A 17,936-nucleotide genomic window follows, 5' to 3' on the forward strand; every position below is an offset into this window, starting at 1 on the left:
GTAATTCTTGGATTGGGCCTATATGTGTTTTTACTTTACAATATCACCATTTTTTTTAAGCAAGTCCTTTTAATGTAATCATGCATAGTGAATTGGAAACTTATTTTAAATAGCATTTATTAATTTAAAAATATATTAGAGTTGTGTTATTTAAGTCCCAAAATCAATTAAATTTAAATATATTTTATTTTATTCTAAAATTAACCTTTTTCTATTTTTTTTTTTTATTATTTTTTTTTTTTACAGCAATGTTAGGTCAACAACCTAATATCACAACATTCGCTTACAACCCTCGACGTGGTAGCTAGCAAGTGGGCAGACGAGACTTATTTGTGTGCTGATCAATTATGACCTGCCATGTCCGGGGTTGTAAGAGAATGTTGTGAGATTGAGTTGTGGGCCTAACATTATTATTATTATTTTTTTAACTTCTTTACTCTCCTAATCTTTTTTATTTATCTTCTTTTTTAATCTTTTACATTTCTCATTTACTTAATCATGATTAATAAGCAACAAAATAAACTACATATTTGCTCAAAAATAATTCCTCCTTGAAAATTTTCCCTTTCTTTAATTTTTATTAAAAAAAAAAAAAAAATCAGAGAAGTTAAAAAATAATTAGGAAAGGGGTAATTTTGGAATAAATTAAAATTTATTATTATTATTTTTTTAAAATTGATTTGGGGGCATATAAAGAGTTTGGATGGGACTTAAACAACACCACTCAAAATATTATTTACAAATACAATCATAAAAAAATATATCAAAATCTGAAAATATATCTTAGTATTTGTTTTGGAGACCCGATTAAAAATATTAGCCCAATTTGAATATGAACATGGTGGGCTTAAGATGGAGCAACTTCAGTTTGTTATTTTCAATAAGTTAAAACACTCATTAATTATGAATAAACAATACTTGATTTTTACCCCTACTATTTTTGTCTTTAGCCTCTTTTTTTATTTTTATTTGGTTTTTATTTTTATTAAAAAAATTATTCTTATTCATCCCTTTTTTTTGCTTCAAAGCTTTATATTTACAGTTATCAAAATTAAAATTAAATTTAATTCAATAAGAATTTATAATAAAACATAGACAAAATCAATCAAACTATGTATCACATATTTCTTAATAAAAATTTGTGATATTGGATGTTTCGTTTTAATAAGAATGAAACCAGATTTTTCTTTCGTCAAGATGAGATTTAAAATTGATTATTTGATTGTACTAGTTTTAAGGTACGGGTATCACAAATTTCTTGAATAAGAAATCTTGATACTGCGTGTTTTGTTTTTAATAAGTTGAAAAATTTATTTTATTAAAATTATATCCCTAGTTAAATTTAAAGATGGGTGTTGGTATGCTTTATTTATAAAATACTAACATATTAAAGATTTGGGTATTATTCACTCTTATCATAAAGTTGATGCCATTATGATAGTATGATTGTATAATGTTTAAATAGATTGATAATTAAAAAATCGTTTTGATAAGATTGAATACTTTTTGGATAAATAATAAAAAAGATCGTCTTATCATTGATTCATAAATGACTTTTCAAAATACAAATCATATCTGTACAATACATCATAATATTTTATTCTACGTTTTATCACATATACATAATAGTATTAATACTCTATAATTATATTTGACACTTAAAATAGCTTTTGATAAGATTTAACACTTTTAGATAAAGATGGAGAATTACAAGTTCGTCCCTGAGGCTTTGGCGTAAGTATTATTTTAATCTTATAGAATGTGTTTTTAGACTTTTAGTAAGACAATCTTTATGCTCATAGTGTTATAAGAAATTCTATGAGACCTAAGGTACTTTGGCCAAACTTCAGAACTAACTTGTAATTTTCCCGATAATGATTAGATAGATAATTCTCATCCAAATCCAAATAAATAATCTACCATAGAAACTTGCCTGTCTTCGTTAGAGTTAAGGTGACGTTAAATATTTAATATTAGTTTGTAACACAAATTTCGCCACAATTTAAAACATAAATTGGTATATAATTAAAATTATTTATAGATTTTAATATCTTCTTTAAAACTAATACTGTTTATGAGTCAAAAAAAAAAAAAAATCATCAAAAATTTGAGGGGATCCAAGGCCCGCTGCTCCTCCTGTCCGACATCCACACCATGTTTTGCACGTTGCCATAAAATTTATATGACCATTTTGGTCCCTCTTTGTATTTAGAGTTAATTACATGAACCTCCCAAGATTTGATAAAATAATAAAAATCCCTTTATCGTTTTATCCACTAATAAAAGTGTAAATTCTAATGGCTTATTAAAGGTTCACTAATGACAAGGGGAGTTTTGTTATTTTAAAAACCTCAAGAAATTGTTGTTATTATATCATACCTTAGGGGGTATATGTCTTTAACTTATATATTTATTGAATATAAATTGGCTTCATTTATATTTTTAATATTATTATCCTTTTCAAAAACGAAAATCTAGCAATGTGAAATGGACATATTCTAAAATGAAAAAAAAATCATTAGTCCAAATGTATTTTAAAAAAAAAAAAATTCAACTGATATTTCAATTGATTCTATTTCTATCCGGTTATGGCTCCATCAATTTAAGTATTAGCAATATTGGATATTTTATGTAAAATTAATTTATACATAAGAACTGTATAAATGTTTTTCCAAGTTTGGTATACAATTAATAGGGTTATTTAATATGCTAGCTTTTAAAACTAATACTGCTTGTCCAATGAAAAGTTCAATATTGTTTGTTTTTTTTTATTTGAATATATAAAATGTCCAAGGACTTGCCTTATTTTCTATTTTAAAAATATCTCTAAAAATTTCATGTATTCCCTAATTATATAATACTATTTTGTATCATATTTTTCTTCTCATATTCAAGACTTTTTTTTTTTTTTTTTTTAGTAAATGAGGTAATTTTATAAAGAATAAAGAATGTCACCAAATAACAGTAACAACCCCGAACAAGCACCTTTGAAACAAGCAAGAGGTGAAAAACACAGCAACCATCAAAGAAAACAAAAGAGGGACAAGCCATAACAGGCCACCACGCACCGAAACAAACCAAAAAAAACCAAAACGAGCCTAAAACAGCTCACAACCAGCAGAAAAATCTAAAACAAAAACTAGCCATCAAGCCACCATCACCAACCAGGACCAGCAGTCACCAGCTATGCAGAAACCTCAAGGAAGACCAGCCCAAATGAAAACAGCAGTGACTGTGCAGCACTCCAATCACAGCACGCAGCAGGTTGAAAACTTGGCGAACTGGTCAGCTTCAAAGACAACAGGATCCAACTACCAACACCCCCAAAAGACCAAAACACACCTCCACCAAACCACCCAACTGAAAACCTCTCCAACCACGCTTCAAAGCTTTCAAACCAGCATCCAACACACCACCAAACAACCTCAAAACACCACAAACCTTAGAGAATTATGGTTTAAATAATATGACATCGGAACTAGTATATAGAAAATGTCAGATACAAAGTAGACCATTCCATTCAAATGTTCAAATGTTCCCATCAGTTAACTAGAAAAAAAACTTATGGGATTTAGTCGCAACTCAGAAAATAGAGCCACTATTGCATAACATATGCATGTTATCTGATACAAAGCAGTAGTGCAGAATCCCTTTTAAAGTCTAGGCCAAAATGGCACCCCAGTCTCTGGGATCCATGTCTCCCCCTGAATGAACTTAGACCTTAGTCACAGTAAAATTTTCAGGTTCCTGGGAATTATTAAGCACATGAAAACCAGGCCATTTCACTCCATCTTTAGTAAAGGCACCATCACCCTGTATTTAAATACTCTGCATAATAACAAGTGCTAAGTCCAAGTTTACTCTCATTCCATTCTATCCAACCTTCTGGATCAATAATTTCATTAATGTCTGTCTTCATTATCACTGTCCTGGAATATTCTTTCCGTGGCCGCCGTAAGTAACTCTTGAACAAATGTTTGACAGGTAGCAATCAGGAGATGGCCTAATGCGCGATCCTTGAATTGGAATTTCTGTAGTAGTAAACGGGTTTTTTCATTACAATTGAAATACAAACGAATTTGAAAGTTAAAATTTGTATATAGAAAATGTCAGATACATATATATTAAAGTACTTATTTGGATGTTTCTAATTTTTTGTACAGAAAAAAAAAAAAAACTACGTAAGTTAGGTGGAATTAATTACTAGGAGGTTAATAAATTTAATTATTTCATTAATTTAGTAGCTGAGATGAGTGTTACTTGTCAGATTAATAGCTCACCTTCCAAATTCAATATCCAATTAATCAACGAAAAGATATGTCTGGCAAAGAAAACGGTGCATGGGACCAATTTGGACTTTATCGTCTAAACTAAGATTATGACATGAGATCATATGTATTAAATCAACAAAGACTTGTTTTATTAATTAGTTCACCAATGATTAAATTATCCAAAATATTATATATATAAAAGAGGATCACATTTAAAGGGAATAATTTGCTTTTCTGTTATTGTCTTAACAGCTCTTACACCATTATAATCTCCTTAATTTAATTGCATTTAGCATGTTTCATTATAGGTTGTTTAAGTTAATTGCTACAATTACATTTAATATGTATACATATGGAGTAATCTAACCTCATTTATAATATCCTCTCTAGCTTTGGACTGTTACAGAACTATGAGTCTATGACACATCTGTGAAAAAGGTCCCTGCATTATCAGCTCTCATAGAAGCAATCTTTTCATTAAGTTTCTTAATTGCATTTCTTATATTTCAATTCTCTATTAATGAATTAAGAAGATGAAGAGAACCATTAGTACTAGGAGTCTTGCTCAGGATTAGGGGTTACCAATGTGTTTTTTTAAAGGGTGAATTTTTGTTGGTTGGTTTTGTTTTAGTGATGGTTGTCTTATATATGTATGTTTTGGAGATGGTCTTGTATAGATTTTTGTCTTTGTCCTAACCCACGATTTGTTATGTGATAAGATGCAATAAGAGATAGTATTTTATGTAACTCTTTTGTTTTAGTTAGCTTTTTATTTTTGATCCTATTACAGTGGTTTGTCCTGTGATAGGTTAGCTGTCTATATCATAAATTCTTTTTCTTTTTTTATTTAAAGCTTAATTACACACACACAAAAAAAAAAAAAATCCAGCTAGTCAGCAGGCCGATGTCACCATTAGAACGTCGGTTCTAGTAAGTCTCAGGGTTTGGTCAGAGATTTATCTGTATATATTTGTAAATGATCGATTTCGATGGTGACTTTGAAGATTATCACGAACAAGGAACATCACATGTTCGTTCTATATATGAAATGGAGCTACGTTCAAACTCAATAATTGAATGTTTGATGGGGGAGTTAATGTCTTCTAAAAGAGAAAGATTTTTTTTCTACATGAAGCAATGAATTCTTCATCTACCATGCACATGGGAGTGATACTCGTTTTTTTTTTTTTTCCCTCTTTCTCTTGTTTTAACTTAATGTGCGGGCCATGTGCGATACTCTTCAAATATTAATTTATCAAGATTTAGAATATTAATAAACATGTTGTGAATGTACGCCCATAATTCTTCATTGACAATCTTCTTCTTTTTAATAAGTTTTTAGGACTTTTACCGATGTCTTGGTTTTGGTCTCGACATGCAATAATCTATTGAATAAAGAATCCATGATTTCTGTCGCAACTTTGGAAAGAGATTTTAATCATGGTTATTGATGAGATAATTAATTTTTTTTTTTGCCATATATATAAACACACATAAGACTTCTCAAAAAAACAAGAGAATGTGGCTTATTCTTCTCTTTAAGGTTCTTTGAAAGTGGTTAGTGGTGAAGATTCAAGTCAAGTAAACGTGTCCAATTTCGGATCCGTCTCTAATTGTATGGATAGACCGAAAATTTGATCATTCTAAATACATATATATGTTTATATGTATGATTATGTGAAGCTATAGTAGCCTTCCCAAGAATCAATTAATGTGTAACGAAATACATGAACGTGTTTCTACTTGCTAGCCAGCTCTGTCCTAGTTTGTATCAAAGTAACATTTTTTTTTGTGACATAAATGTCAATTGTGATTTTAGGTAAAGACATTGATAGTAAATGATAGTAGTACTAGCAATGACATCAGTAACAGTAATCGTCGAGATGGGATGGGATTGACCGATTGAACCGGAATATCCTGACAACTTTCTCTAGTCTGCTAGTAAATTGGAACCAAGTTTCTGAGCCGTTGGTTTACACAAGTAAAGAAACTCTCTAGTGCTTTCGAAGCAAAAATAGTTTCATTCTCCTCTAAAGTATATAAAGCAAACTGAAAATTATAAGTCATGTGGGTGCATGTATATGGGTGTCAGTACTGCCAGATCTGGTCCAATGAAACTATTTGTAATTTAGCTTATGGCCTGCGAATCCAGGGAAGAAAAAAAAAGTGTGGCCATAATTATAAGAGCATTTATGAAATAGACGAAGTGGGCGGTTAGTAGTTGTGAAAATTTAATTAAAATAAAGGGCTTATAAAAACCCTCTTGGAGTTTTGAAATTTTCATCAACTGAGAGTTAGCTCCTTTTGTATACTATAGTAGGAAAATGGTACGTGGAACTAGGAAAGTTGCTTTGTTATCTTTGTTTTGCCTTTGTGTTTTGGTAGCGAATGTGGTTGCGAGGAATGTAGTGAGTGTAAGCAAGGATGATGAGGAGAAAGCCTTCATAGGTTCAGGGAAGGGAGGAGGATTCGGAGGTGGCTTTGGTGGAGGTGGAGGAGCAGGTGGAGGTGCTGGTGGTGGGGCAGGTGGGGGCTTTGGTGGTGGTGCTGGTGGAGGGTTTGGTGGTGGAGCTGGAGGAGGTGGAGGATTAGGAGGTGGTGCTGGTGGTGGTGGAGGATTAGGAGGTGGCCATGGAGTAGGTGGTGGAGCAGGTGGCGGTGGAGGATTAGGAGGTGGCCATGGAGTGGGTGGTGGAGCAGGTGGCGGTGGAGGATTAGGAGGTGGCCATGGAGTGGGTGGTGGAGCAGGTGGCGGTGGAGGATTAGGAGGTGGCCATGGAGTGGGTGGTGGAGCAGGTGGCGGTGGAGGATTAGGAGGTGGCCATGGAGTGGGTGGTGGAGCAGGTGGCGGTGGAGGATTAGGAGGTGGCCATGGAGTGGGTGGTGGAGCAGGTGGCGGTGGAGGATTAGGAGGTGGCCATGGAGTGGGTGGTGGAGCAGGTGGCGGTGGAGGATTAGGAGGTGGCCATGGAGTGGGTGGTGGAGCAGGTGGCGGTGGAGGATTAGGAGGTGGACATGGAGTGGGTGGTGGAGCAGGTGGCGGTGGAGGATTAGGAGGTGGACATGGTGTTGGTGGTGGAGCTGGAGGCGGTGGAGGATTAGGAGGTGGACATGGTTTTGGTGGTGGTGCCGGTGGAGGAAAGGGTGGTGGCATTGGTAAGGGAGGAGGCATTGGTGGTGGGGGTGGCAAAGGTGGAGGCATCGGTAAAGGAGGTGGATTTGGCGGAGGAGCTGGTGGTGGCAAAGGCGGTGGTATAGGTGGAGGAATTGGAAAAGGCGGTGGATTTGGCGGAGGAGCTGGTGGTGGCAAAGGCGGTGGTATAGGTGGAGGAATTGGAAAAGGCGGTGGATTTGGCGGAGGAGCTGGTGGTGGCAAAGGCGGTGGTATAGGTGGAGGAATTGGAAAAGGCGGTGGATTTGGCGGAGGAGCTGGTGGTGGCAAAGGCGGTGGTATAGGTGGAGGAATTGGAAAAGGCGGTGGATTTGGCGGAGGAGCTGGTGGTGGCAAAGGCGGTGGTATAGGTGGAGGAATTGGAAAAGGCGGTGGATTTGGCGGAGGAGCTGGTGGTGGCAAAGGCGGTGGTATAGGTGGAGGAATTGGAAAAGGCGGTGGATTTGGCGGAGGAGCTGGTGGTGGCAAAGGCGGTGGTATAGGTGGAGGAATTGGAAAAGGTGGTGGTGCTGGTGGAGGGTTTGGTAAAGGTGGAGGAGTAGGTGGGGGAATTGGAAAAGGTGGTGGCATAGGTGGTGGTGCTGGAGGTGGCAAAGGTGGTGGACTGGGAGGGGGCATCGGTAAAGGCGGTGGGGGTGGTATTGGTGGTGGTGGCGGAATCGGAAAAGGTGGAGGCATTGGAGGTGGGATAGGTAAAGGTGGTGGATTTGGTGGCGGTGTTGGAGGAGGCACTGGTGGTGGATTCGGAAAAGGTGGAGGATTTGGAGGAGGAATAGGAGGTGGAGGTGGAGCAGGAGGAGGTGGTGGGGGTGGATTTGGAGGCGGTGGGGGTGGTGGAATTGGACACCACTAAGTATCACGTTGCATGCATGCAGGAGAGTAGTAACGTGAACCATTAATATTATTATCCTAAAGTTTATTAGTGGTTTTATTTGAATTTGATGAAACATTTTATATTAGTAATAATTAGTTCATATTATAATGTAATATGTTACCTTCTTTACCGCAATATAAAGTTTTTTTTTTAAAATATATTTCCAGCAAGAGCAAATTAAATATTAATAATATAAATAAAATCACAGTATACAATAAAATGGGTTATAGTAGTTGAGGTTTGAAAAGCAGAGACTGGGAGTATTTTGAAAGTCGGCTCAGCTGGTTTGGATTGCTCAAACATTAACATAAGCGGTTAGGAATCCATCCATCCATTATTATTATTATTATTATTTTCATGGTCCCTCAATTAATTCTTCGAACCCTGAAACCATCTACTGGATAAGAATTCGAGTAGACATCTATTATTTCATAATACTGTGTTTCCTTTATACATAGCTTGTTGTTCAACAAAATAGAACAAAATTTGAAATAACTTAAAACATATGATTTCTAATTAATTAATTTAAAATTCTGTTGATACTACTCAAATAACTTTACTCAGTAGAAATGGTAATTATAAAATTAGGGCTAATTTTTGTTGAGCTAAACTTGCCCAAGAAAGAGAGAAAATCACCATTAATTACAAGCTCACAGTGCCCGTGGTGCGACGGCAAAAATAAATGCTCCTTTCAGTCTTTAAATGAGTGTACCGTAACTAATCTACTTTGATAACCTAATTTCCTGTAGGTCCAATCCAAAATATCCTCCTCCTCTAATCTTTATCCACCATTTATCACTATTTGTTTCTAAAAACACACAATAACAACGTCTTTTTAATTTTCTCATATTAAAAAATATTAATAATAATTTAATTTTCAAAAAAAAAAAAAAAAAGAGTTGTAGAGTGAAGACATGTAGGAATTGCCATGATAATTTTTGTTGGAGTCCAACAACTACTAGACACACTCAAGCCTATTAGTTTATAAGAGTGAGTAATCTTCCCATTCGACAAAGTTTTATTGGATGAAGAGTCAGACCCATCTTAAATTCTATCATGGTGTCAGAGTCAGATTTAGTTGAGCTAAGTGCTCAACCAGCCGATGACGAGTTAGAGCCGACAATTACCTCCAATAACAGGTATGACCTAACATATGAGTTTGACCGTGAGGGGTAGTGTTAGAGTCTCACACCGATTAGACACGCTCAAGCTTATTGGTTTATAAGAGAGGATAATCCTCCTATTCAACAAGACCTTATTGGGTGAAGAGTCAAACCCACCTCAAATTCTATCCATTTTTGATGAGGTGCTAATAATTCTTTCTAAACACAATAAAAATAGTAGCCAACTAAATTAACTAAAATAATATAATTAAAAACGGGATTAAAATGTATAAAAGCTTATTGAGTATTGAATATTAAAATTAGAATGAAAAACAACTCATTAAAATAATAACACTTTGCGTTATCGTTTTCATATGGTTATCAACCACCTTTTTTTTAAGAGCAAAATTAGATGAAGAACGTATTAGATTGACCAATATTTCATTATTAAATCAAAAGTCAAATTCCACATTTAATGTTAAAAGGTCGAAATACCTGTTCCCACCTAGGTTTAGCAAATCTACTGTTAGTACCCCTGATTTCAGAAACTATCAACATTCCAACCTTTGATAATGTCAGACCACGGAAATTGCATTTTCACTGCTTTTGAGTTTTGACCATGAAATGTCACTTTTACTTTTATTAATAATTTCCAAATAATAAAATTTAAAAATAATATCACAAATTTAATAATAAATCTCCACTTATTTAAAAAAAACAAACAAATTAATCAAAATCCTATTAAAAATATTAATACCAAATTAAACAAAATTATAAATAAATTCTAGCTAAATCAAGAATTAATATTAGATTAATAAAAACCTAAAATCAATCACAATCCATGATGGAAAACACAAGAAAAGGAGTTGGAGAGCCAGGAGGTGCTGGAAATTAAACCATTGATTTGCGAGTAATACTACAGCCACCGACAATAGTGCACCGAATGACGTGACAAAATCATGACCGTTGATTAATATTAAGTTAAAATTAATCAACGGTCAAAATTTTGCCACGTCATTCAGTGCACAAATTCGGTACACTACCATGTCGGTGGCTATATTATTTTCCTTGATCTGCGGTGTAGCACCATCGCTTGGTCTCATTGGCTCACCACACATCAATCCGATAATTGCGGCTAGCCAGGCCATCGTGGGGTTGCGTAGGTCGATCATTGGCATTAGAGTGTTTTAATTTTTTTTTTTTTAACTTTTTCAATGGTTATAGTTTGGGAAATAGTATCAGTGTTGAGAATTTTTAGATTATAAGTTATTAAGTTGGATTAATTTTGTTTGTTTTCTTATTTTTATATAAGGTGATAAATTACATTATTATCCTTTTGCTGTTAGTTTTAACGGCTGAATTTAAAATATGGGTGGAACGCTGATAGTTTCCGAAATCAGGAATACTCACTTGTAGATTTGCTAAATCTAGGGTGGGAACTGTGTTTTGGCCTAAAAGAAATCATCAACTCTCCATGTAAGTTGCATAAATAGAAGATGAATAACTACCAAGCTTCTAGATTTTGAAATAACAAAATTACCTCACAAAGACACAAAGTACAAATTAAAGGGCTTTATTTAAAAACGATACTTTCCTTCAAAAAAAAAAAAAAAAAAAAAAAAAAAAAAAAATATTGCACACGATAGGGCTTTTGTAAATATTTGAAACTACGTGGGTTCATTGGATTTTTGGATGGCAACTAAAGATTAATGGGTAAGTATCAGCGTATCACAAACTACCCCTTACATTGTTTTCTCCGCGTGCCGTTACTTCATTTACGGAGTTAAGAAAAATGGTGGTTTGTTTGTATGTATTTTGGAATAATGGGATTATGGGAGTGGTTATGACAAAAAGTGTCAAATATGTTATTTTGCAAGACTAAGGGCAAAGATTAATCGTTATTAACCGATATATGAAGGACACTACTATTGCCTTGGCAAAATACTAGGTTACATTGCAGGATATAATTCCCAATTTTAACAACTATATAAAGGTCACCACGGCATAATTAGTTTAACAACATTATTAGTCTCATTAATTAAAAGGGTAAAATAGACTTTTAATTTAAAAATTGGATGGAACCATACATATTATCATTAACAATAAGGATTTTTCAAATACTTTTAAAACAAAATGAATGAGTGTGAGTGTGACATTAATTGATCTCATAGGGGGTAAATGAAGTAGACCAAACATAGATAAACTATCAATTAAGACAAATGAAGGGAGGTATTGGATAATTTTTCATACCTTTGGGGTGTGTTAAATTTTTACTATTCACTTCCTTTTCTTAAAGATTCCTTAATCCATGCTTCCAATATAATAATAATAACAATTAACAAGTTAGTCAAAGTGTCAGAGGAAACTTGAGTGAGAAGAGAGCTCCAACGTGGCCGGCAGCTGAAGGAGTATTTTTCAAACTGGGCCCCGCATTTTTTTAATCCAATATTTTATTTTATTTTCTGTATACTTTTAGACAAGTTCGCCAGTTTAGATTTCATAATTTAATGCACTTGAATTTAATCTCTCTCAACTCATAGTCTCACTCTTTCAAACATCTCAACAAACCAATAAATAATCAAATCAAATCAAACGACTACTAGAAAGAAAGAGAAAGAGATGATGATGCTTTGGATTCTTGCTTAACGAGAGAAAATTAAGGGACTTTTTTCCTCTGTTAAATTTTGTAGAGTGAGAGATGCACCGTCAAGTTGGTGGTGAATTGTGGGCTCGGTCAATGCTTTTTTACCATGAAAAGGTACTTTTCTTTTTAAGCTTGTTTGATCTTTCTTTGCTTAATGCTCTTTTTCTTCATCATGCTGTAATGAGTCTGTTTCAGTAATTTTTACTGTCAACTTTTTCCTTCAAATGATTACGTCTACTGTTTTGTGGTGTGGAAATAAGCACCTCATGTATCTGGGTTTAGCTGGATTTCCTTTCTGGGTTGTCTTTTCTTTTCTTTTTCTTCATGACTTGTTTCGCTTTTCAAGGTTGGTGTTTCTGTTTTGTTGTTTTGACAAGTGAAATCTTCTCAATCTAAGGCATGATTGTTGGTTTTAGTAGTTAAAGAGAAAGAAGAAAGCTTGTTGACTTTTTGTATTTTCGGTTTAAAGCCTCTCATATTTTGCTTCCCATTTTTTGGGCCATACAAATTAACTTTACTTTGCTGGTGTTTAGAATTCAAGTGTTTGTTCATGATTTGAAGAATCTATAAACATTGAATTGTGCTTATGATGTAGGAAGAATATAATTAATTTAAATTTATTTAGTCCTTATCTTTTATGAATCGAGTGTTTTAGCTTGTTTAGTCTTTTATTTAATTGTTTTATTATTTCATTTGCCCTTATCTTTTGAGGATTAGGATTATTAGAATTTGATGTTGAGGTTGTTTAGGATTTAGTTTCGTGAGCCTCCCTAGATTTAATTCTCTATTATCCATCTGTTTTAATCTTTTCTCCTCCATCAGCTTGTGGTTATGCTATTCAAGTCTTTTGACTAGTTCTAATGCTGTATTTTATTTCATTTTATTTTTGTTGTTGATGCTATTTTAGGAGAATTTCAAGTGTGATGAAACATAATGAGAATTAAGTATTGGTTCAATAAGAAATTTGGAGTCCAATCGAGGTTGAGGAAGATGATAAAATGCATTTGTTCAGGGGATCGACAATTAAGAGTAGATGAATTAGTTTCTTCATCAGAGTCCCTGGCAACTCGGGACTATTCTGCAAGTGGATATTCATCTCGACCTGGTGAGATGGATTCAAAGGTTGATAATAGCAACATCGAAGAAGCAGAGTCATCTCTTCGTGAAAGTGGTTATCTGAACTATGAGGTTAGTTTTACTTAAAAATTTGTGTCTGTTGCATTTTCAGTAGGTTGCTTTTGCTCTTATTTTGATTGTCATTTCTTCTGGAATTTTAGTTAGCTGAATGAATTAGATCATAGTTACGATATCCTATTACCCAATATGGTGGTACTTTTGTGTGGTGAACATATCTTCTTGATGAATACTTTTTATGTGAGAGACAATTCCTCAATAGTGGCAGCACTCCAATGGATCATAAAAACAAGTTTCTGACAGTCTGAGTGAAGTTTATCCATGTGTTACTGTCTATATAAATCTGCAATGTCGTTTTAAGGTGGTATTAGCCAAGATAATGGGAATGATAGAAGGGGACATCTTGTTTCAAGCCCCCTTTTTTTTTTCTTTCTGGATACCATTTTTGCCCATGGTTTTTTTGCAAAGATCATAACTGTATTAATTAATCCAATGCTTAGGTAATTCATCGTATTTGGAATTTTATTATCTTTAATGGTAAAGAACACTATGCAATTCCTTTCCTTACACCACTCAAAGCAGAAGTTACATGGAAAATTATGGAAGGACTGTTTACTTCTGATGATCTTCCATGCGGCTTGATGTACGTCTGCTTATTAGTTAAGCAAGTTCATTGTGTTTTCATCCTCTTCAAATTATCATAGTACTTTATATGTTTCGCAATACTTGTTCATTATTGCACAAAACCCTTCGGTTCAGCATTTTATTGTGGGAGTTTTATATTCAATGAATTACAAAAAATGGTTAGGCATGCAACTACTGAAATCTTTTATTGATGTGGCATGTCAGTGGCTTATTTATTTATTTATTTTTGGTTGATGACTCACTATTCATGCAGATAATTCAATTATTTGACTAAGTTTTACACGAGATTTTGAATGATGTATATTGGAACTATTTCATGAAGCCTATTTGTTCAACTGTGACAATACATATACTATTTTGGTTTATTGTTAATGAATGATTGTTGGTTGTTTGATCAAAACATATACTATTGAAGTCAGTTAAAATGGTACATTATTGGATTTTGGCAAATGGCTCTGTTTCCATATTGTTTGGGAGGTTGATGATATGCCCATGTTCCATGGTGCCTCATGATTTGTTTAAATGTAATGTAAAATCTTCACGGCATGTGGTAAAGCTAAGTAATCATCTCGATTTTAGGAAGCTAGAGCATTACTGGGAAGGCTTGAGTTTCAGAAAGGAAACATAGAAGCTGCACTTCATGTATTTGAAGGAATAGATGTTGCATCTGTGACTTCCAAGATGAAAGTTTCCCTTTCAAAAAGATGGGAACAAAATCGGCGCCGTTCTCAAAGTGATGCTGCTCCACCGATGTCTATGCATGCTGTTAGTTTACTCCTTGAAGCTATTTTTCTTAAAGCAAAATCATTGCAGGGTCTTGGAAGATTTGAAGGTATGTTGTTCATCTTATTCTCCCTTTCAATTATGGTTATCCTTCCATCAAATTTTAGTTTTTAAGTTATTGCCCATTTTGTCTTTTATGTTTTCTAGTCATGAGATTGTTTTAGTTGGAAAGTTTTCTTTCCAGTAGCATGTGATGAATTTGACATTCAAAACATTAAGTAAGAATATTCTCACCATTTCCTTCTACAAGTTTCGAATTTATGTATCTTTTCATAATCATTGAATAGTATGTGCTAGTTTTTGTGGAATTCACATAGCAGGAGTTTTCATATGTTTCTGTGATTCTCTTTCTTCCTCCTGTCTCACATCAGTATATAGGCACACATAAACAAAAGAAAGATCCTGAAAAATAATTGCCTTTTAGATGGAAAAAATTTGTTATATATAATCAAGGCATGCCTAATTTTTCTTCCTGCCCTTTTTTTTTTTAATTTTTTTTTTACTTTTGTAGAGGCTGCTCAATCATGTCAAGTTTTCTTGGATACTGTTGAACATGCATTACCCGAAGGCTTTCCGGAAAACTACTCTGTAGATTGTAAATTGCAAGAGATTCTAAACAAAGCTGTTGAATTGCTTCCAGAACTATGGAAACTTGCTGGGTCACTCCAAGAAGCTATTTTGTCGTACAGGCGGGCTCTCCTCTATTGTTGGAATCTTGACATTGAAACCATGACAAAGATAGAAAAGGAATTTGCAGTTTTTCTTTTATACAGCGGTACTGATGCAAGCCCTCCGAATCTACGTTCACAGATGGAATACTCTTTTGTGCCAAGAAACAACATAGAAGAGGCCGTTCTCTTGCTACTGATTTTACTGAGAAAATTTGTTCTTGGAAGAATTGGATGGGACCCATCAATCATAGATCACCTTGCATTCGCCCTGTCTATTTCAGGGGATTTATGGGCTCTGGTTCATCAGGTTGAAGAGTTACTTCCCGGGGTCATGAAAAGAAAAGAACAATATTGTACTCTCGCCCTTTGTTATTATGGAGAAGGGGAACACATTGTTGCTTTGAATCTTTTGAAGAACTTATTGAACCACAGAGGAAATTCAGACTGCATAATGGAATTATTGCTGGCTTCAAAGATTTGTGCAGAGAATAATTTATGCATTGAGGAAGGAATAAGTTATGCTCACAAAGCACTTTCCAAGTTTCATGGGAGATGTGACCAGATAGCTAGCATTGCAAACTGTTTACTGGGTGTTTTACTGTCAGCTCAATCAAGGTTTGTTGTTTCTGATTCTGAGAGAACTTTGAAGCAGTTTGAGGCTCTTGAGGCACTGGAAACTGCTGCGAGAATGATGAGAGAACGAGATCCATATATTGTATTGCATCTTTGTTTAGAAAATTCTGAGCAGAGGAAGTTGGATGTTGCACTTTATTACGCAAAACAACTGTTGAAGGTTGAGGCTGGCTCTAATGTTAAAGGATATATCCTTTTGGCTCGAATATTGTCAGCTCAAAAACGGTTTTTTGATGCGGAGACTGTAATTAATGTTGCTCTGGATCAGACAGGGAAGTGGGACCAAGGAGAACTATTGCAAACTAAAGCTAAACTCCAGATTGCACAGGGCCAACTAAAAAATGCCATAGAAACATATACACATCTGCTTGCTGTTCTCCAAGTTCAGATGAAAAGCTTTGGTGCTGGGAAGAATCTTCTTAAGGTATATTATCAATTTGATATGGGTATATGGCCTGTAATTATAAGTCATGTTACCATATTTGACATTGCATCTAGCTGACAGCTTATTGGAGTGAGACTTTTTTTTAAAGATTAACTTGNTATCCTTTTGGCTCGAATATTGTCAGCTCAAAAACGGTTTTTTGATGCGGAGACTGTAATTAATGTTGCTCTGGATCAGACAGGGAAGTGGGACCAAGGAGAACTATTGCGAACTAAAGCTAAACTCCAGATTGCACAGGGCCAACTAAAAAATGCCATAGAAACATATACACATCTGCTTGCTGTTCTCCAAGTTCAGATGAAAAGCTTTGGTGCTGGGAAGAATCTTCTTAAGGTATATTATCAATTTGATATGGGTATATGGCCTGTAATTATAAGTCATGTTACGATATTTGACATTGCATCTAGCTGACAGCTTATTGGAGTGAGACTTTTTTTTAAAGATTAACTTGAGCCCAACATGCAAATAACATTGGAAAAAGCTTGATTGGACAATTGCTAGATTGATTACTTTCTTCATATGATTTCTTCTTGCAGAAAAGGGGCAATCATGATAGAAGTTTGGAAATGGAAACATGGCATGAGCTAGCGAATGCGTACACAAGCATGTCTCAGTGGCGGGATGCTGAGATCTGTCTTTCAAAATCCAAGGCTATCAGTCCGTATTCTGCTCCTGGATGGCACTCCACAGGTATAAAATATTTCATTCGCAGTCTTGACTCTTGCATTTATGCTTCTTTTCTTTACTGTTTATATGACGGTTTTCATTGACATCCTACTCAGTATTCCTTAATCTCATATTGAAAATATGCTTCCTTAATTTAATCAGTCAAGTTACATTTGCCGTCCTTTTCCTGAATGTATTTAAACTTCTTAAGTGAGAATGACAAATTTGCCTTTTTAACAAAAAACAGATTTCAGCCTCCACTATAGGCCTTTTTCTGACTTCTGCAGAGTGTCTGGCTGTTGCTTCGTTAAATATATATTGCTTGACCTATTCGAACTTTATTTTGATTAAAATCTCTTAAATACTTAGTTTAAATTGTTTTGTTGATTTTATTTTTTGGGTTAGGTTTACTAAATGAAGCAAAGGGTCTTCACCAAGAAGCTCTGAAATCGTTCAGAAAGGCTTTAGATGCTGATCCCACCCACGTCCCAAGCTTAATCTCCATCGCTTGCATCCTTAGACGGATTGGTGGTGAATCAATGGTGACCGTGAGAAGCTTCCTCACTGATGCCCTTCGACTTGACCGGACAAACCCTGCAGCATGGTACAATCTTGGGCTGCTGTACAAGGCTGATGTTGGCGCATCAATGCTGGAAGCAGTCGAATGCTTTGAAGCTGCTGCTCTTCTTGAAGAAACTGCACCAGTTGAACCCTTTAGATGACAAATTCTGCATGTAACTACAGCAATCTCAGCCATTTATGAATGTAAATTAATTATGGGTATGTTAAATTCTATAGGGTTTATAAAGGAGTTTGATGATAGAAAAAAACAGAGTGAAAAATAAAAAATGTTTTGTTGTGGTTTGCTCTATTTGAATGGATTTAATCATTTGCT

At 34.7% G+C, this 17,936-nt stretch overlaps 2 protein-coding genes across 5 annotated transcripts; both read left to right on the forward strand.

Annotated features, from left to right (window-relative positions):
- The first annotated feature begins 6,569 nt into the window (after nucleotides 1-6,569).
- Nucleotides 6,570-8,477, forward strand: LOC116116514 (glycine-rich cell wall structural protein-like). The gene is made up of 2 exons (XM_031402580.1): nucleotides 6,570-6,929; nucleotides 7,116-8,477. Exons 1-2 carry the CDS (start codon nucleotides 6,596-6,598, stop codon nucleotides 8,294-8,296), a joined length of 1,515 nt encoding a protein of 504 aa, XP_031258440.1. The 5' UTR covers nucleotides 6,570-6,595; the 3' UTR covers nucleotides 8,297-8,477.
- A 3,501-nt stretch (nucleotides 8,478-11,978) lies between these two features.
- Nucleotides 11,979-17,871, forward strand: LOC116116510 (protein NPGR2-like). Of its 4 annotated transcripts, none has more exons than XM_031402572.1 (7): nucleotides 11,979-12,178; nucleotides 12,972-13,252; nucleotides 14,423-14,675; nucleotides 15,138-16,119; nucleotides 16,474-16,708; nucleotides 16,912-17,065; nucleotides 17,447-17,871. In XM_031402572.1, exons 2-7 carry the CDS (start codon nucleotides 12,998-13,000, stop codon nucleotides 17,761-17,763), a joined length of 2,196 nt encoding a protein of 731 aa, XP_031258432.1. In that variant the 5' UTR covers nucleotides 11,979-12,178; nucleotides 12,972-12,997; the 3' UTR covers nucleotides 17,764-17,871. The 4 variants fall into 4 exon arrangements, with proteins under 4 accessions (XP_031258432.1, XP_031258435.1, XP_031258433.1 ...); XM_031402573.1 differs by lacking the exon at nucleotides 11,979-12,178 and adding an exon at nucleotides 12,242-12,410; XM_031402575.1 differs by lacking the exon at nucleotides 16,474-16,708 and having other exon boundaries at nucleotides 15,138-16,354.
- The last annotated feature ends 65 nt before the right edge of the window (nucleotides 17,872-17,936 follow it).

Source organism: Pistacia vera, unplaced genomic scaffold (assembly GCF_008641045.1).
Source record: "Pistacia vera cultivar Batoury unplaced genomic scaffold, PisVer_v2 Contig778, whole genome shotgun sequence".
NCBI classification, from domain to species: Eukaryota; Viridiplantae; Streptophyta; class Magnoliopsida; order Sapindales; family Anacardiaceae; genus Pistacia; species Pistacia vera.